We start from the raw sequence: 22,159 nt of genomic DNA, 5'->3' as shown, positions 1-22,159 counted from the left end.
GAGAGGAGAGAGAAGAGGAGATTGAAGAGGAGAGAGGATGAGGAGGAGAGAGAAGAGAGGAGAGGAGAGAGGAGAGGGGAGGAGAGAGGAGGAGACAGGGGAGGAGAGGAGGAGATAGAAGAGAGGAGGAGAGGAGAGGGGAGGAGGAAAGGAGAGGAGAGAGGAGAGGAGAGAGGAGAGGAGAGAGGAGAGGAGGAGATGAGAGAGGAGAGGAGGAGAGGAGAGACGATAGGAGAAGAGAGGAGAAGAAAAAAGAGGAGAGGAGGGGAGGAGAGGAAAGAGCTGGTAAGAGTGGAATGGGAGGGGGGGAGATGATTAGGGGGAGCAAAGAGAGAAAATCAGAAAACTGCAGGTTTCGAACGAGAATCCTTTTTGTCTACTCTGAGCTATGATCACACAATAAATCCTGATTGTCCTGCAGGAACGTTTCCTACTTAGAGTGAAATGTTAGTCAAATAAAGTAAATGATCTGGAAAATGTCTAAAATGTCGGAGGGAACTTTAACTTACTGTATTTTATGCCTTTAGTTTTGGTCTTCTTCCTGCAGAATATGACCAATACATAGAGTTTTGCTATAAAAACAACTAAAGCATTAAATAGTTATCTCTACACTTATATTTGCAGTTCTCCTTCCTTTGATCACATCAAACCTTTGTTTTCTCTTTGTTTTCTGTTTTCAATTGTCAAGTGTTTTTACTGCGTTTATTTGTTACCTCTGCCAAGGTTTGTTTGTTTCTTTGTTTGTTTCACAGGATCACGGAAAATCTACTGGCCTGATTTGAATAAAACTCGGTGGAAGGATGCAGCGTGGGCCAAAGAAGGAACCTTTAGATTTTGGAGACTTCGGCAGAGGTCTTCGCTCTCCGAATGTCCATCCAGTGTTATAATTCTGCAAATAAAACCCCTCCGGTGGGACAATAAACATCTGAACCAACATATCATGTTCATACACTAAACACTTGTAAGCTTCTTTCGGACCAACATATTTTTAGATTCTCAGTGAGCCATATCAAGCTCTTCCAGCCTGTAAAGATAGTCGCGCTGGCTAGACGTGCTGTCTGCAAAAAGGAAAATGTAATAATGTTGCAGTAATAACATAAATTATACTGTCACTGTATGCTTCACTTTGTGGGTTTGCAGCAGACATCATTCTGTATGTTTATGATGCTGTTCTTTTTGTCTTTATCCCTCAGGCCTAAACTCACTTTATACATTACGGACCAAATAAACTTGAGCTGTGTCGCAGCGTTCCTAAACACGCCCTTATCTCAACCTCATCCTGCTCTGCCTCAAGCTTGACTGGATTTATCCCCTCCGTGCACTCTCCATCCATTTAATCCCATGTAGCAGGGTTTGAAATAATGCTTCGTCGGGAGCCGCAGAGGCAGACCGATCATGTTGCAGCCAGGTCAAAACAATGTGGCCCGAGCCCCCCGTAGGGATTAACTGGCAGCACAAGTCTGCATCGTCTGTCACCATCACTACTAACACACACACACACACATAGAATAAAGTGGATTTCTCTCATCAAATTAACAAGGTTAAATTAAAGTACAAACAGTTTCACTTAACATTCGGCCACCCTGAACATGTGTTTAAGTGTCTGTGGGAAAATCTCTGTTTCTACATGCCAGTGAGAAAGTAATGAATGTGTGAAACAAAATGATCATTTAACAAAGCAAACTAATGAGAAATCAAGTGTGTTTACTCTTAATGTCTGAGCAGATCTGAGAAGTGAAGACTTTTTTCTCTCGAGTTATTTGAGGAAGTCAAATAACATCTCTGTTCAGAGACAGACGGCTGCGCTGCAATCAAAGTTATGCAGACGAAAATATAATAATAAAGCAAAAGTATGGCAATATATCAAAGATCATGCATGGCTAATTAAAAAAGCATGTGAGAGGATGGAGTTACCTGGGAGATCAGAGAGCACTCCTCTCTCTATAATGTGCTTTCTGTACAGAGTCTTCAACACCTTGGCGCTGCCGAACCTCTTGAAGCGACTCTTCACGTTGTTATAATACCATTCAAGCGACTGCGTCCTCAAAACCCTGCAGACAAGAGATGAAGACGGAAGGGAAGAAAAGAAAACAAGATATTAAGTCAAAAATAACAGATGGCAAAGACACTGGCAGGAGTCAGATTGTTATAATTATAACAGGATTATAACCGAGTTCAAGCCAAGACTTCCATTAAAATCTGCTTAGTCGAGAGAATTTAATTATTAAAGTGTAGATAACCCGACCTCATGGACTTCTACAATGTTTTGAAAGAAAGAAGGATTTCTTACATTTAAATAAGGAAATAATTGGCTTTTTAAGTAGATGTATTGGTGCCTCTCTCTCTGTGTATTAGATATATATGTTTTGAATTATGCATTTGTTTACTGTCATATTGTGCAGCATCCAAGCTGTGTATTATGATGTGTGTGTGTGTGAGCAGGTTTTCAGATGTCACGTCTTCATTTCCTCATTTCATGCTGCACGGCCGGCTGGTGATCCAACCAGTCAGACCTCAGCACAGAGCAGATCATTACATAAGTGGTAATTCATAACGGAGAGGGTTATGAAAAGCCCTCAGAAAAGCGCTCCCTCTGCGCCAGTGTTGCGTCGGATAGCATGAAACTCGGCCAACGTTGTGTTTAATCATGCAGTCCCTCCTTTCACGCTACAATCACACACATTAGTGAGGCAAAACAAACACACACACACACACACTATTAATGTACACAATATTCATTACCATGTACACATTTACATGTTTATATAATGAGTTCATGAGTGCAAGTGTCAGGAGAGTATGTGTAAATATTACGTTATGGCACCTCCTGTACATTCATTATTAATTGGCCTCTGAAACCTACTTTATTATTGTATAACAGCATGAGTGACTGACTGACTTCACTTTTTAATTCTTATGCTTTCAGAGCTTATTTGATTGGTCGACTCAGACTTCTTTCCATGAAACTTTGTTTTTGTATTTAACTACATGCATTTAAAAAGTTTAACACACATGGATATAGTCAGGTAAATAACACATTAGCAACATCTGTCTTTTAAAGATAAGGCTGATGATATTCTAGGCTACTTTCTCTCAGTCAACAAATACCATGAAAAGACCAAAATCAATAATGAATTGATGGCACTAACAAGTGTTAGTGTTTCAGAAAGTGCTAACGCCTGATATTCCTCAAGAACATAGACCTCCAAAACCTCCAAAACAAATCTATTATCTAAACCTAAACACGGGCACTGTAGTTTATTTTGAGTCACTCCCACACGCAGGTTGATGCTTCTGCTCAATGAAGAGACAGGCGGTTGAAGAAGAGGGTGGAACTATCCAGGCTAATAAAAGGATCCTGAGTGTCCCTGAGGCTGTATCCATCCCCCTGCTTCTTAACCTCCCTCCACTATTCCCTCCCTTCCTCCTTCACACTGGATTTATTACCCTCTGCCTCTATCAGCTGGGCTGCTCAATGGGCCTCAGCTCCTTAATTTCATGCCACGGGTCAACATAGTCACTCTAATGGTGGCTGCCGAGCTCCAGTGAAGAGGGCGGATTCTTTATCTCCCTCTGGGCTCATAGAAGAAGAGCAACACAGTGTCCAGTTCGCATCATACGAGGGAGAAATACAAATAAGTTTCACATTGTACTCGGAAATGAGCTGCAGGTTCAGGGAGCGATCTTTGGACTGAAAAGGTTTCTTAAAGAACAGGAGAGGGCTGGGTGATATGGCAAAAATCTTCTATCACGATATCACGGTAATTTCATATCTCGTATTTGTATGTTCAATAAATAGCCTTTATGAAAAACCACATGGTAAAGCCTGTTATATACTCCTGTGTGAATTCATTATTGACAAATGAGAAGTACTGAGTATTTAGCCTAGCCCATATTGTGATAGAAAACGATATACAACATTTTTATATGGTTTTGATGATATATTGTCATAATGTCCAGCCCTATGGTGAAGATATTATCAGAGTGGAATGCATGCATGGTCCAGCCTCAAATTGAGGATAAATAATTGACTGTTTGTTACACCCCTTTGCTACTGATGCTCAGCCTCCGTTCTTCATTTTCAATGATACGGAACAGTGAAAAACACTGGGTGTTAGACAAAAGCAGACTTTTCATTTAAAGCCAGTGATTTTGGATTTTTTCGGGCTTGAAGGACAAATACAAAAACAGGCGTAGTTTTATCTGTTAGCTTTGAAAAGGGGTCTCAAACCTGCACTTGCTAAAAGACTGAGGCGTAAGCTAACAAGTCCCCGGTTAAAACTTGGCATCCTCACCAGTTAATGATCCATGTAGAAGACATGGAAAGAAATAAACAGCATTGTCTTCTTGTATTGCAGTATTAAGCTAGTTAGTCCGAGTATTATAAGGAAAGATGTCAAGACTCATTTACCATAACCAGGTTAGGGTACTACTGTAGATAGTAAGCTAGTTAACTCGAAATGCTAATGCTTGCAGCATATGCTAGAAAGAGTTTGGAAGAGCTAAGAGACTTCTTTCCAAACGGGTTAAATGCTGAGTATTTCTCTTACTACAGCCCAAAGCACACCGTTTCTGCATGTGGAGAAAGCGTGCCAAGTTACAGATGCTAAGCTATCATTACACAATCGTTTTTCGGGGGAGGGGTTTAGCTAATGTCTAACTGACCCCCAAACTGGTGTAGCATGGAGCAGAGACCCCCTACTGCAGTGGTATTCAAACGAGGGGGGGGATGCTGTCTGAGTTGTGTGCGAGAGGGGAGAGGCTGTCTGAGTTGTGTGCGACGGGGGGGCTGATATGTGCAAAAAAATGTTTTGCTTTATCTACAAACTATTTTGCGACCCCTACAGTACCTGCAGTACCCCCTGTTGAAGACCTATGATTTAAAGTATACATGAGGTATGCATCTTAACAGCAAAATACATGTTTTATTTTTTAGCATATATAAATCCTATCCTAAACCCTACAGATACACGTTTTGGCTTTAAATGTTGCAGAGGTTCAATGCTCTCCTCTGTCACTCACTTTTGGCACAAAAACAAATGCTAAGTAAATGCAAACTTCAGCTGAGGCATCTGCCCCCTTGCATGCCAGCTTCACAAACTTGTTGAAATGAGCCAAGCTTTCCCTTTCAGAGAAAAAGGAGAGGGATTTAGGACAGTGGGAGAGGCGTCTCGATGAATGAAGCATGACATTGCTTCCCTAGAGCGATCTGATCTAAAAAAGATATGAAGAAGGAAGGAGAGTGGAGTGGATAAGCAGAGGCTTTCAAGCAAGACCTGCACTGCTGTGTGAGCTTCTGCAAACACATTTCATAATTAGGCAGGGAGATTCCCTGATGCTCAGCTGCTGCATGAATAAGTAAGAGGGATTCCTGTGGATGGTCTCCTGACACTGGGTTTACCCTTCGTCTATCATCACTTTGCCTTAGCTCGACTGTGCGGAACCAGCTACTCCTTTTTCATCCTCGTCTGCAGCCTTTTTCCCCTTTATACTTCAGAAGATCGATTTGCACATTTAAATGAGATCTAAATAAAATATATAGAAAAATATGTAGAAGTGCAATAAAAAAGTATCTGGCTTTGCAGAGTTTCCACATCCCCTGGCAACGGGAACCATTACCATAATTGACTTTCTGAGCCTTCTAATGAATTGGTTCAGCTTCTGTTGAGTTTGCTGAAGAGGGGAGCAAAGGGAGAAGAACGACGGGTGGGGGTCGACTTTAACGGAACATCAAATAGACTCTTCTGAAGACTTGAAGAGTGACTGCTCTTGTTAATAGAAGAAAATAAGACAAGAAATTAGATTGTTCTCAGCTCCAGGATTAGATCAAAGCATCTGATGTTCGGGAAGTAAAAGCCCTCGAGTTGTGAGGTCTTAATGAGGAGTTATTAGATGCAGTACAGTACAGAACTTTTCTGCATGCAAGGAAAGTTATGAACATCATTTATCAGAAAACATGAAGAGATATCAGCTGACATGTAAAGAGGTTTAGCTGATATATGTGTGTGCATTGGAGTACTAAAAGTATTTAATAAAAGTAAGAAGACAATCAGTAACTAACACTCATTCAAAAAAACACTCAATAGGAGTCAACTGGAAATTCTTATTTGAAAAGTTGAAGGTTTTGTGAATAATTAATTGGACAGGGGTTTCTCTACACATCACCTATGGCCACCATCAGCACCAATGGGATGACTTCAAGTAAATTCCCTTTACATTGGGGAGAAAGCCAGATGCACTTCCTTTCTCTTTGTAATATTTATTGATAACAGCTCCAATCCGTCAAAATACAATCATCAAAGGCATAAAACAGACAGACAGACATAACAGAATTAGTCTTTATGCAGACGATGTGCTACTGTTACTACAGGAACTTCAGTCATCCCTCTAAGCACTTAATAATAGTTTTGAGAGGTGCTAATACATAAACATTATTATTATTATCATTATTATCCCTATAGAAATCCTTTACTTTACTGGTCAAAATATACTATTGTACCCTTTGCATGGATGGACGGGAATACTAAAAGAATAGTGATCAGCATTCGTTTGATTATTATTATTATAAATGGCATTTCATCCACATCTCTTGCTGCTTCTCTGGTAGTGTATTTGTACATTTGAATTTGAATTTCTGGAAAAGGGAGTTTATGATTTATATTCTTTACATTTTTGTGAAAGAAAAAACAATAAGAAATATGCTTTTAAGGGAGAAAAATGGAGCTGAATGAATGTGAATATTTACATACTGTAGATATCTTTATAAGCATGACACCTGGAGGTTCACCTTCTATAATGTGTCTATATTATATATATTATAATATTTCTGCTCACAGGTACTGTATGCACACATTAAATGTATGCATGTTTCAGGCATTGTGTTGCATATTCTTTGCAGAGATTCTCTCTGAGCTATACGTTCTGTTGCTCCATGACAGCAGTAAAAACAGTCCTTTGAAATATATTCAGTGCTGGCAGAACTGGCCGAAGGAGAGAGGCCAAGGTCGGGGGTCAACTGCTAAAAAAACATGACATTTTCGGCAAAACTGGGCAGAGCCGTGCTATGATTTAAAACAGTGTCTGGTTTGCAGCAGGCAGGATAACAACCCTCTCACAGCAGTGGTCCTGTGTACATAACCTTTCCAGGAAGCAGCTGGAATGCTGATCACCCGCATGCACCTTTGTGATTGACATTCAGTCAGGCAGGAGGATGAATACAAAAGGGCTCATCCAGCATACTAAGGTGGTTAGAGATGTACTTTTGTCCATGCACTCTTCTCTCTCTTCTCTTCTTACTGACAGTCTACCTTTTCATGCGATAAATAATACATACTGGCAAAATGACGAGGCTGCAACTAAAACAACACATTGCATGCTGCTCATTTAGAAGATCAATTCATTTGACACTAGACTTCTTATGGTGAAAGAGGATGTGTGCCCTTATGTTACCGGTCTATAGAAAATGTCTGTTTCTATTTTAAAAATATCCCAGCTGGCAAGCTCTCCCATGCAGAACAGAGGGTCATTAAATGAACAAACCCGCTCTATGACTGGAAGTACATTTGCATGCCACATAGCAATTTAAGTTTGCACAATTGTGTGTTTCTGGTACACTGCAGGGCTTAACCTGGACAGCTATACTGCAGGTTCATGGTAGGGTAATCTGCTACATTCACTTCACTTACCTGTGTCTTTATAAAGTCTAAATTTAGGAGCGGCACAGCTGCAGGCAACGGTCGGACAATTTACTCTGACATCCCTTCCATCTACTAGCTCTTTCTTTCAAGACCTAAAGCTGTCAAATGTACTCTCCCCTTCTCTCGCTGTCCTCTCCTTTGTTTCTCTCTCCAGGCTTCTTCAGTGTGTGAGCATGTGGAAGAGCCCATGGCAAAGTATTGAAGACTGGGAATGAGTTACATTGGGACAAAGTGCTCTCCCATAGTGCAAGGCTGAAGGGATCTAAGTGTTACAAACTGCTATTCTAAAGTTGTAATCCTGATTTAAAGATCCTGCGTCAGACCTAAAGTGAGCCACTTATACACAGCAGCCAATACTGACTCTCTATGAGTTAATCATTGAACAGTAGGATTAAACAATGACCTTTACATAGGTTTAAAAACAAACATGACAGCTCAATAATAATGTTTTCTCCATTAGAGACATCTACTATTCTATTGTTACATAAAACTCTCACTTCTTCAAAGTACCTTTATCACTGTACTGTAATACAATAGTCTATTATCATATACACTTCAGTGCAGCTTGAGATGAATCCCACCTCACCTTAGTTCATTTGAAGTGAAGCATTTGGTCCCATTATGTCCAAAAGAAAGTCTTTGAGAGTCAGATGAGAAGAATCCAACAGAGCTACTCAGTACAAAGAGTCAACATCCTGTTTAATGCTTACTATCAGTTTGTGTGACTCATCAATAATGCATTTAAAAGAGCTAGGATACAGTGAGACTGTAGTTAAAAGTATTGTAATTACATTTTTCAAGTACTTTGGTCTTTTCATTAATAACTTGAACTTCATTCATGGTTTGAAATCTTGAATCTCATCTGTGTCCATGTGCCTACAGTCTGAATTACAATTTGTATTTTGACTGTCATTCTGCATGGAATAGACTATAATTAGAGCATTTGTACAGTAGTTTGAATATAGCAGTTTTGAGAGGTTAGGGCATGGAACACAAATTGGCTCCCATAACAGCTGGCCAGATCTCACATCGTTTGTTGTTCAGCTGCACATGTGGGTCAATTTAGCATGAAGGCCTGTTCAAATTGATAGATATAGGTCACTTCGAAATGCTCCAAATCATACTCCACTGAAATGACAAAGCTGCACAGTTTTCGCATGCTGCAGTACATATACTTCTGTGTGGATGTATAGAGCATATGGGAAAGTGAGATAATCTGCTCTCAGCCTCCTGCTTCTGCCCAGCCAGATCACCACATGGGATTTAAAGGGGAGCATGCGGAGAGGCAGCGCTCTGCAGCAGCCCAGCAATGTGGGAAATCTAGCAACAGAATAGACTGCGGTTTTGCTTTCCACCACTCAAGTCTTTCTCCATCTGGCTATTCTGTGTGGATAATGAAAACTGCAACTCCCTGCAGCCTTTATCGGAGCAATTATGTGGAGCCAACATCACAAACAGCCAATATGATTAGTGGCTGAAAGAGGCAAATGTCTGTAAACTAAATTAATTTGTTAAATGTCTTCTGAGAGAAGTACAAAGCCCATGATGGTAATTAAATCTCAATAACTGAGGCATCACTGGCTTTTTTGTACTATTTTTTTGGGTCACTGTAGGACTGGTCTTTATCCTCTTAATGTCATCAAACACCTTGGACAGGAAATGAAAATCCACTGAAATAACAGGATTTTAGAGATTACACAACAAGGGTGCAAGAAAGACTTTAAAAAAAGATTAGTTCTGTGTTTGTGTCTCTATTACACCACATACAGGGTGATGGAGGTACTAACAAGTTGTTACTAAGATAGTCCTGTAATGAGCCATCCTGACTACCAACGTAACAACCAACCATGTGTCCTGCAGAAATGCTCTTTTGCAAGTTACCGAACAAGCGGCAACATCCAGCTGTGAAACATGAAGCCAATGCAGAAGTGTCTTAAACTAGCATTCTCTCTAATATCCAGCAGGGGGCGACTCCACTGGATGCAAAAAGGAGTTCAATTGTATAGAAGTCTATGAGAAAATTATCCGACTCCTCACTTGATTTATTACCTCAGTAAAGGTGTTCCTGATGGTTTATGGTCTCATCACTAGTTTCAAGTCTTTTTCAATAAAACATGATGTTCATTGTGTAAACGATGGTCCTATTTACAGTAAAGAAGATGATCAAGCATGTATGCTGCGAGTGGCAGGTCGCTACCACGGTGTTGTCCATTTTGGGTGTATGTTTTCGTCTTAAAACCTTTATCCTTTACAAAATGTGTTTTCAGTTCATGAAAGTTTAAAGTAGCATTTTGGTCGCTTTTTAGCGTTAAGTTGTACTCCAGCCTCCCGTGTCACTTCTGGTTGCAAAAAACCAAGATGGCAACTACCAAAAAGCAAGATGGCGACGGACAAAACGCCAAACTCTAGGCTTTCAACGGTAGTCTACAAACCAATAGGTGATGTCACGGTGACTACGTCCACTTCTTATATACAGTCTATGTTAGCGACTCCCAATCTTTGTAAGCTCAGCTGGATAATCATACCAGCTATACATGTGCAGAACACTATGAAAAGCAGAATGAGAATGACAGAGGGAAGTATTGGGTAGAGGTCATTAAACCCCAGACATTGTACAATTTGAGAAAAGGAAAAACAACAGTATAATGGGGGAATAGCATCCTGACGCTGCCAGAGCCCAATGTACTGAAGTGTCAGTCTTAACAGCCTGTTAGGGAGCCGAGCGAACGAGCCTGCCAACACCAGACTACACTGCTGTCACCTGTTAGAGACGGAAGAGAGGAGCAACGGAGGGGAAAGAGAGGCCAGAGGAGGACAGGTGAAGGGATACACAAGGGAAACAATGTCACAATGAGCATGTTCAGGAAAAAAGGTAATTGCTTCGATTGCATCATGGAGCCTGGAGCATTTGTTTCATGCGATCTATTTCTAGAGGTATCTTTTCAAAGCACAGTCTATGTAATCCATGTGAATCAATCTTCAGTGGAAAAATGGGGGAAGCAGCGAGACAGTCTTTGGCTGCAGTTGCTCTTTTAAGACCATCTGGAAAGGGTGTGCCTGATAATCCAGGGGGCTGGGGAAGAGCTTTATAAAGCAGTAACCTGTACTTTGACCTTAGGAAGGCCGAATTGAATGGAAATGTAAAATATTACCTTCCTGTTTGCATGTTGCTAACCTCGTAACCCATCGGCTATCAGTCTGACGGGGGTTCTGGTTTAGAAGCAATGGTTCTGACCAATCAGCGTCCTGTGAGGAGCTAAAGGCATGGTTAAGGTGGCACTGAAGCCGACGTTGATCTGATTGGTTGAAGTTAGCTCGTGGTAGAAGGTGATAGACACATGGTCCTTTTCCAAACAGTTTCCACTGACTGCTTCTGAGATGGTTCTGTGTGACAAACTATCTGGTGTGTCAGGTTACTGTTTACCTTCATACAACAAAAGCTCGCTCAAAGTGATTGTCCAATACAACTCGGACTACAAACAGAAACATATTCTGTATATGAATGCATAATCTTTATTATTGAGATTAGCATGATGGTGTTTACTGCCCGAGCAGCAATGAAAACTCTCCAGATTAAAAGGTTTTCAGGTTGCATTTATGCTGCAGATAGAGCACAAAACCTTTGCTTTAGAGATATTTACTTTAATGCACCAGTTTAATTTATACCATAAGTGGAGCTTTGTTGTTCTATACACCAGAGGGAGGCTACATGCAGTTCAAGAGAAATCAGATTAACCCCGAGTATATGTAATGTTTTAAAGTGCAGATTATTGCCTGCCAAAGACTTAAACACTGCAGCGCTTTGATTCTGAAATACAACCACAAAGAGGGAATAAGGAAACACACATGGATTTAAAACTCATAACTACAAATCTGATCACTAACACCTGCCTGGCAGTGTTTTACAGGAACATGTCATGAATATGGCATTGGACTACGGAAATCTCTGTTTTTCTTGATTAAAATCAAGACATTTTAATAGCTCCAACAAAACTCCTGATACATTTAAGTGTGTTTGTGTCTGTAAGTACTTTCCAATTGAAATGATTCCTGTGTTTCTGTGACATTCGGGCCACATGCTCCAAACTCTTGATTGCATTTCATTGGAGGAAAGGGAACCAAAAATCAGGCCAATAAAGTTAGAAATTTTCACTGCACTCCCACCAATTAGGAAACCATTGAATGTCCTGCTTCCAAGACCAGCCTCTGGCTGCCCTCATGCTGGGAACAGTTCCCATCAAGTCAGTCACACAACACCAAGTAAGGAATACAAGTTGTTATTCTCACAACTCCTGTCTTTGTCTTCTACTTCTCTGCTGTCCGACTGAATGTTTCTCTTTCCCTCCTTGAACCCAAAAACGGATGCAAGAGCAGATTGCTTATTCCCTTATCGTATTACCTTATTTAACCAACCATTAGCTTAAGAGCATAATTTAAAAGCTAGCAAAATCTTATTAGTATATTATAATTAGTTGTGTGCCCTTTAATGCACATATGTTGGCATGCTCAGCTCAAGAAAGGCACTAATGTGTATTTTTAATGAGCCAATGTCAAGCTGCCCTAATAAATAAAGCCAAACTAACGTTATCCAATGATGGGAAAAATCCAGTAACTAAGTAATTAACACAGCAAAAGGCAAGAGTTTAAACTGAGTGCGAAACACAGCAGGGGACAGGAGACAAACTGCTGATCAACTGTAGATCAATACTTTGATGTTTGTGTATATATGTAGAAGCAGAGACAGTTGTTTCTCTGAGCAACACAGCAGATCTTACAAACCTGTATGTGTGTGAGTTTGATCATCCTTTGTAAGTATAAACTCGCTACTTCTTGCAAGAGTATAGATTAAGCCCTTTTATTTGGATCCTGACTTTGTGGCGTTATTAGGAATACTTTTTTAACATCCAACCATATCATATAACCATATCGATAAGCAGTAGTGATGGCGTACTTTACAACTGCTACAAAATACAGCAACACTGAACTTAATTTATTTGATGTGTGGGAACCAAAGCCCTGGAGGGAACCCTCTCTGCCATAGGGAGGAACATGAAGACCCCACAGAGAAAGACCCCAGCCAGTCCGCTGAGGTCTGTCCGTCACACTGCTGACCTCCGGTCCACTGAGCCATCATGCGGCCTACAGCTGTTGATGGATCCGGCCGACTCGGAGGTCAAAACTCGCCATTATTCAACTTGCAAATTAACATGGTGGGGCAAACCAACCAGTGTTGTGTTGATATGTATTGGGTAATTATTCTTGTGGCATGCAGTCACACTGTTTTGCAAATGAATCTGGACTAAATTACAAATTGCTGCATCACTCTCACAGAGTGTTTGCAGTTTATCTTCGCTCTGTTCAATATTTTTCTTATTACCAGCCTCCGACCAGTGACATCACGTCCTTTTTCGGGGCAGTTTTTGTTGGACTGAAGGCGAATGTGATCGTATCTTGAGCTCTCATATGACACACGCTGGTACAGAGCAAACAACACTCTCCCGACTCAGTCTGGCAGACAGGGCGTGGGAGACGGATGGCGATGAATCATTGATGCTGGGCACACAGATCACAAACAAAACACACAAGCCCACACTAGATGCACACGCATGCACACACACACACACACACACACACACACACACACACACACACACACACATACACACACACTTCCCTCCTCTCTCTTACTCATCCGTCCTTTCCCATTTACAGCGTGGTGTTTTTCTCTGTGCCATCACTGACTTTGTGGTGACAGAGACAGATGGAGAGATTGAGAGGGGAGAAATCTCCGTCTGCGTTTTCCTTTGGTTTGTAATTAATAGCCACTGTTGGCCTTTGTTTTTCTGGCTTGGACTTTTGCAGCCATCCCTCTTTGAACTTCTTCATCACTTCATTCATGTCTCTCAGTCTTCGTTTTCAATCACAACCTGTTAAACATCTTAATGACAGTTGTAGAGAGGCGTCACAGAAGCAAAGACTTTCTTAATTCAGTAGTGTTGCAGAATACCAAACAGATCTTGATGTTCAGAAGGTTTGAGGTTCTGAATAAGGTCAACATTTCAACTAACAGATATCATGATGAAACTTCCCCAGTTCATTACTTACATTAAGACAATTAGTTTTTGTATTACAAGTTTTCTGAAAGTTTATGTTTAAATATGCAAATGAGGCATTATATTATTAAATATGGGCTCATTTGCGTTTCTGGAACAGGTTCAAAATTCTTATTTTATTTTGTTGACATATTAGAGTCAAAGGTTTTTACAGAGGGGATTTTGGATATTTCTTTGTATCACAAAAATTATTAGAAAAATCTTTCGCCATGTTTTTTGGAATAAAATGTGAAATAAATCAGACTCGTAAAGACATGTGAATAAAGCCCTCTGTACAAAGCTTCAGAATATAGAGAGGAATGAAAGTGGAACGCTTGGTGTATGTAAGTGCTACTGAAGTGGAGATTTCTGGCTCACAGTCTGAGAGAAACCTCTTTTAGAGAAATGTATTGTAAAATTCATTTTGAAAAACACTACAGTTGTATAAAAAGAAATATTCAAGAGGGGGGCCTTTATGTTTGATGAAAATGATGCAAGTATGACTATAACACTGTGGTGAGTTAATAAGACTACTATAGTACTGTATGTTGGAGACGGGTGCTGCTGTGCAGTAGGAGCGAGGATGAAAGATTGCACGTGGAGATGGACGTCATATAGACGAAATACAGCGCCATTCATCAACCGATGTCGCCTCTGACAGTCAACTCCACCCGGCATGACACACTGATCACAATACCACCCTTACAGACGAGTGTGTGAAGACTTGAAACTATTTCACCATCCGGTTAGATTATAATTTTCTAATCTCCGGTACATTTTATCCAGACTTTTAATTACCCATGTAAGCCTCATTAGGTGAAAACATCCCGCAACACTTTCAGGAGGAGCCGGAAGCAGAAACATCCAAGCTCAACTTTAAACCAGTTTAATAACACTACCCCATCACACACACACACACACACACACACACACACACACACACACACACACACACACACACACACACACACACACACACACACACACACACACACACACACACACAAGTTTCAGCTTCTGCATTGCTGCATTTCTTATTTGATCATTCATAAGAACCTTTGCTCCCTCGCAGAGGCGTGCATCCCACTCCAGGCCAGGGCAGGGGCCCACTGCATTATTCATATGAATGCCGTCACACTGAGTAATGGAAGCCATGAAGCAGAGATGGGGGGGTGGGGGGGGCGTACAGACACCTTCTCTCTCTCTGCCTCTCAGTAGAAATTGTTTTGATCATTATCGGTGACCTCTGAGTGTGATCAGCGCAGGCATCAAGGTGAAACTCCACATCTGAGGGCAAAGTGAGTGCTGGCAGAGACGGGGGGGAGCGGGGGCAATGGACAGCCGTGCTGCAGGCGATGTCACTTACTAATAAATATTTTACTTTTATTCAAACATGGAACACATAGCATCGCTGCTTCAGCTGTTAAACATGGCTTTCTGTCATTCAGACCTTCATTGATTACATTAATGTCTTCATTCAGACATAACAGGACCGTTACACAAAGAGACACAATATTTATGAAATATTTGGCACCTGATGCACGAGAGGAAGCAGGAAAAAGTGATCCATGAATGAAGGTGTGCTTTGCATAACTGATGAATTATAAAACTTAATAAATGACCATCGTCAGCACGAGGGAGACTCGTTTCTCACCAAGCGTCTAATACATTCTCTCATAAATTCTAACATTTATTATATAATTCTTCTTTCTATTTTGTAATGTTCAACAGTGCAGGAGAAGAGAATAAGGTATGCATTTAATATCTCGATGCGCATATTTAATCGTGTGCTGCTGCAGCCTTTATGTTAACACGACCAAATTCAACTCAGACTTATGTTGAACGTTAGACTGCTGTCGGGACTTTGACGTAACAAAGGCCGAGGTACTTATTCAGATGTGAGACCAGAATGTAAAATGTATAATTGAAAATCACATTTACTAAGTGAGGTGCATGTGTGAAAAAGACTGAAGACCCAGCTGAAGATACTGAGCTGCGTGTTCAGCTGTTCAGACTGTTGTTTCTTTACTATTTGTGCACCTGTTATTATTTTTACATGTTCTGTGAAGCATTTTGTCATCTTACTTGTGTGTCTGCCGTGTGTGTTTATACTCATGAGAGATTCAAGGTTTTGTAATTGAAGTTTATCGGCAAAACTAAATTTAACAAGAATACATTTGAACACATCACGATAACGTGACAATTTACTTTCGCCCAATACTCAGTTTTACTGAATAGAGCTTGAACGCATCATTATGTAACCCAACACAACCTCTATTAAGTTAGCGGTTAGCTCTGTTAGCCACCGTGCTAACATTACTCCTCCGGCCTCTTCACAGTTGTTCACAAAGTAGCATTATAAGGGAGGAGAGATAAACGGGTACCAATCAACTAGGTACCGAAGCAATGGTTCTCGTGACATCCCTAGTCTCAAGCATGCGCATGAGGACGTGCGTGCACACTGTGGTACACAGTCCTGTTAATGGTTTCACACATTCTCCTGACCAACAGGTGGCGTTAACGCCGAGGTATGCTGCAATGCACCAACAAAGGCAGGAGAGAAGAAGAGTGCAAGCTCCAGATGTAAACTATACTGGATTGAATATACTTAACAAAATGTTTTATGAGGAAGGAAATGCACCTGACATGTTTGTTGGACCTTAACGCTACACAATGCGTTTTAGTGACTGATTGTAAATATAACTTTTATTTGTTTACAAGAAAACTCCACTGGGCACCTTTAAACAAACAGCAAAGTAAAATAATAAAACTACAGACTGGAAAATGTAAGTTTTCCGCTTGGTTCATGTTTATTCATGTAGCACAGCTTGTGCTGCAACTGCTGCACTCATATAAATGTATGAAAATGTAAATGCTGGAGAGCTAATTGTAAGGATCGGCATACTGAAGCGACAAGCCACAGGGAAGATTGTAAATGCCGGGTGCTTTAAAAGTAATCTTAAAGAAGGACACTCGTGTTGAAATATGAACAGCGGTGAGACAAACTAATGAACTGCACTCTAATCACACTGCCACTCCGTACTGTTCCACTGTGTAAAACTACAGCAAACGCAGGATGAAAGGCGAACGGCTGTGTGTGTGTGGTGGCATGTGGAGGTGGTGAGGAAAGGGATTAGCGTGCATGACGAGCTTACTGAAATACGCGTTTAGCCTACACTCAGACACATTTCTTCCTTCCCTTTCTTATTTGTCCTCTCGTTTTTTGTCTGTCTTTGTACTCGTGTATTCCTGCGTCGGTTGATGTTTGAATATGCTTATTGCAGCAGTTACCTTGTCCTACATGTTGTGTTACGAGTGTGTGTGTGTGTGTGTGTGTGTGTGTGTGTGTGTGTGTGTGTGTGTGTGTGTGAGTGTGTGTGTGTGTGTGTTCATCTGAGGCAGGTTGAAGCCATGACGTCAGTGCTTGTCCTCTGCAGGTAGGAAGCTAAATCTGATATTTCCCATCAGTGCATCAGCAGACTGAGGATGAGAAAGGAGGTTCAGGGGATATCAAACACTCTGGCTGGGAAAAGTGTTTGCTGAAACCAATTTGCCCAAGATGTGTATGTTTCATGACGTGTTAAAGTAAACAGAATCAGAGTGTGGAGATGTGCGTCCTGCGGCTGTTTTGGTGGTGTGAAAAACGATCTAAGCTGAAGACGAGTGCAGAGGAAAGATACAGAACGAGAGAGCTTCATTCAAAATGCATGGGTCTACTAGAGAACCTGCAGGGCCTCCACAGCTCACCTCTCTGCATGTGAGAGCAAGTACTCTTGACACAATGGCACTTACACACACTCAAATCAATAGTTAGTTTAATATGCAAGTGTCCAGCCCACATAGACCATCAGAGCATCACATCAACTACTTTCCTCCACACAGAAGACACATGCTGGAGAAGACGGCAAACACCCACATGTGCAAAACAGACCAGATACATTTACAGTGGTGTGTGTGTGTGTGTTAGTGTATCTGTGAGCTGACATGCAGGATGTACACACAGGGCCTTGTGTGTGTGTGTGTGTGTGTGTGTGTGTGTGTGTGTGTGTGTGTGTGTGTGTGTGTGTGTGTGTGTGTGTGTGTGTGCGCGCTTGCTGCTTTGATATCTCTCCCATTGGCAGCCCTCATATGAATGGATGCTTTGATCCCGTTTGAATCAGACAGCATCACCCGAGTTCCTCTGCTGCTGCTGAACAAATCGCCCAAAAGATACAGAGACAGAGAGAGGAAGAGGAAGGGAGGGAGGGAGAGATCCCTATTGTTCTCCAGTTGTTTAGGTTCCTCGGGGCCACTCTGTGTTGCATCAGTAGAGCAGCTATCTGCTGAAAGATGTGTCGAGTTATCTCAACGGCTTAATTATACTAAACTGTTCATATTTCTTACAAGGTAACTCCCTCAGTGTGTTCTCTGCAGGAGACATTTGGGCCGAAACATTTGGAAAAAATATCTAATTGTGATAATTTTGACCGACGATATTGGAGGAAATCATTATTGCACCATTATTCTCATTTTCATTGAATAATATAATAAAAGGATCACAGTGTGTTTTTGTGAGGATTTGTACCAAACTAATATTTTTCTGGAGTCCGTGGAGTATTGTTTGTTGGCCGGGACTTCTTTGCAGCACCACAATACTTCTTTCAGACTGATATTTTGTTGATTTGGATATTGCACTATAGTCCATATCGCGACAATTGAGATTAGTGCAGCGCTAGAAACAGAAGGAATCATGGAAGCCTGTGAAATTCAGCCATAAATATCATGACAAGCTAATCAACACTTCTCAATATAAAGTAACTCAAATGTTGACTTTCTGTATTTACTCCACCAAACAGATGGTTCTATGAAGAAATAATGAATTTACAGATTCATTTAAGTTACTAATTAAGTGTAAAATATTGCTTCTTAGCTACATTGCCACAACAAATGCCAGAAAGCATGATTATTTATGAAATATAGCGGGACTAAAGCAAGACAAATAAGTTTCCAGACTGCACTCGGAGCACAGGGGCGAGCAGACGAGCAAACAGGGAGCCGGCCAGAACCCAACCTGCTGGTCCCAGAAGCCCGGGAGGTACAGACTTAATAACCACAGCTGATTTTAAACAAATGAGATCAAACAGCACTCCTCGCTCAGGTGGGAAATCATAACTAAACAAGGTGAGCGCAGTGCAGTCAGCTATGCAGCGACGCACCGGCTAAGCCTCATTTAAAGCGCTGAAAAATGAGAGAGGAGGTGCAATGAGACAGAAGCCTGGAGCGATGCACAACCACAGATATGCAGCAGAGAGAGAGAGAGAGAGAGAGAGAGAGAGAGAGAGAGAGAGAGAGAGAGAGAGAGAATAATACCAGTGTGTACATACACAGCAGCTGAAGTCCCTCTGAACTCCAGCAGTACAGGAGACATTAGCATATTCTGCTAATTGTTATTCGTTCACAGTACATTTCTCAGTGCATTAAACTCACACAATCCATCATGTGGGGTGTGTGTATTATATTTCTCAGCATTCATGTGCATATACATCAAAGACTTCACTTACTTAATTGATTTAAAAGTTAACCAGGCTTGCAGCTAAATTATTTTCATCATCGATTATTTTCTCCAACAATCGTTTTAATCAATAAAATGTCACAACATAGTGAAAAATGTCCGTCCCAGTTTCTCAGAGTCCAAGCTGATGTCTTTAAATGTCTTGTTTTGTCCAAAACCCAAAAGATATTCCATTTATTATGATAAAAAAAACAGAGAAAAGCAGGAAATCTCCACATTTAAGAGGCTAAAAACAGCATTTTCGCATAAAAAATGACAATCTCAATCGATTTCTGCAGCTATGCTGTTAACTATATAAACACTTATTGTCCATCGTATCTCATGAAATGTCTTCACCTTGTTGTGTGCTCCATATTGTATATAAAAGATGCCTCTCTTTAATTTGAAGATATGCAGCTGGTGGTCTCTAATTAATCTAGTAATGCTCTGCAGCCTCCACATGAATGAATACTGTGACTCAGGTCCCGTCAACACTCTTGACCTGCTGGTGAGTTTTGAGTAATGTCCAATAAAATATGCTCCAAATGCATTTTCCACCCACGACTTCATCACAATGTGCTGAAATTATAAATATTTGTAGTTCTGCAGTTTTGAGGAATATTCCACGTCACTGACGTCCTTTTACAAACAGCTGATCCCCTGTGTGTTCTGCACACTGTGATACTTCTGCACATGTCCTAACTTTAGAAAACACTTTGCTTAATGCTTAAATTAGGTAAAACTATGATTATCATTATTATAATTAACAGTATATGAAAATACCAGGACATTGCAAAGACAACTAATATTTCACTTCATCAAAGGCGGCTCTTGGTTTGACAGGCGAGGAATCCTGCGGTGCCAATATCGTATCTTTTATGCTACAGAGAGTTCACTGTGGCAGGAGATCAGACAGGGATCTGCTGCTGGGGGGGGGGGATGATGGCGCAAAATAAGTGATGGGTGAAGTTAGAGATTACTATTCATCCAGCGCCGAAGAGCTGTGCGATCATTTCAAGACCAATTCTTAGAGAGATGGAGATAAACAGGAAGTCAAACAGCAATAGTGATCTAAAAGTTTAATGATAAACATCAAAGTAAATTCTTATTTGGAAATGCAATTCATCTGCCAATCATGTCGCTCACATCCTCTCCTGCCAGCCTACCAGGATATGAGACACGCTGCGCTGTGGGGAGCCGCCCTGCTGCAGAACTTCTTCATACATCACATCTGCAGAACCCGGAGAGGATTCAGAGGGAATGATCTTTTCTGTTTGAGTGAATCATTGTGCGATGGTTACTGAGCCACACGACCTTTTGTGAATGTTGTTATATGGATTAAAAGTCATGACCTCAGAAGCCATGATTGAAACATAACTGACTTAAGTTCTTGACCAGCAGAACAAATAAATCCCTTCAGTCTGTTTGAACCTTGGAGAACATATTTAGCTTCATTTACCACATTGAAGTTGAACAGAAATGTTAAGTATATTATCTATATTGATTCTAAAGCTATCACAAATATTGAATGCGTGGATATGAATGTCTAATTAAATTGCCAGTGCAGATAATCAGTTGGAACTGGAAAACACTGAAGGGTGGAAAATAAATGTAACTTAAATGTCTTAAGTGTCAGATTTTTAGTACACAGGTCTAAACAAACACAAATCATATGTATTCAGATTTCTTGAGGTGTAAGTTACAGAGTAACTAGAAGGCCAAGCTCGTTTCCATAAGTGAAAAATAATGCGTGCATCTACCCTGTGATTCAGGCGTGCTCTTCCTGGGCCCGTGCTTCACCTTTCCCTCAAGTCTAAGGGAACTCGGGCCGGAGGTTTCTCTGTAATCCTGCTGACAAACCAAACCAAAAACGTAACCCCCTTGGCGGAGGTAATAAACTGTGTTCCTGTAACTCTGTGGTGCAGGATAACACCACCCATATAGTGAGGAATTAGGCTACAGAGCAGCATTATAGGTGTTATCCACTCCAGGCTGCAGAGGGGAAGTGTTATTGGGCGTTACCTGTGTCTCGCTCCAATCTGTGGAAAACATTTCTGTCTCCAATCCCACGATAAAAACAACAACAAGCTGCTTCAGCTTCTGTTCTGATCCACGAGCCAATTTACTGCTTAAACCGATTTAGGAATCATGAGATTTCCAATCACCTGCAGCGTGAGCCACAAATAACCCCGTTCACGTGGAGTTCCCTCAATCGTGAAATGATCATCAGACTGTAACACACACACACACACACACACACACACACACACACACACACACACACACACACAACTCCTGTGGGTGAGTTAATTACTGTCAGTCATGTGAATACTGCTGTGTGTTATTTTGCATATATTGCGGCACTGGTTGGCCTCCAGCTCCCATGCCTGCTGTGTGTGTGTGTGTGTGTGTGTGTGTGTGTGTGTGTGTGTGTGTGTGTGTGTGTTTGTGTGCGTGCATGAATGTTCACTCACATGTTTACCTGGATAGCAGTGATTTATTACTGCTACAGAACCCCACCCCCTACAGAGAAAAATGCTTTCATGAAACAGAAGGGGGTCACACACACACACACACACACACACACACACACACACACACACACACACACACACACACACACACACACACACACACACACATGATTGCTTCAAGGCTGAACAACTCAGCAGTAATTAGTTTTAAAGGAAACCCTTGCACAAATTGCATTAGTAAAATTCAAGCACATTTTCTGATTTGGGCTGTGTTTCAATTAATGAGACCAAGGTACTTAAAAAGATTTTAGTCAGAGCTAAGTCGGGACCACCAGGAGGTGTTTAAACATAAATCACCAGTGTGCT

General features: G+C 41.1%; 1 protein-coding gene across 1 annotated transcript in view; it reads right to left on the bottom strand.

Annotated features, from left to right (window-relative positions):
- myripb (myosin VIIA and Rab interacting protein b) overlaps positions 1-22,159 on the bottom strand; it is a 111,203-nt gene that overhangs the window by 34,914 nt on the left and 54,130 nt on the right. The window contains 1 exon segment of the mRNA XM_029458004.1: positions 1,915-2,051. Within this exon segment, the coding sequence (XP_029313864.1) occupies positions 1,915-2,051 (137 nt within the window).

This window comes from Cottoperca gobio, chromosome 20, assembly GCF_900634415.1.
Source record: "Cottoperca gobio chromosome 20, fCotGob3.1, whole genome shotgun sequence".
Lineage (NCBI taxonomy): Eukaryota > Metazoa > Chordata > Actinopteri > Perciformes > Bovichtidae > Cottoperca > Cottoperca gobio.
This window is presented reverse-complemented; position numbering and strand designations above follow the sequence as displayed.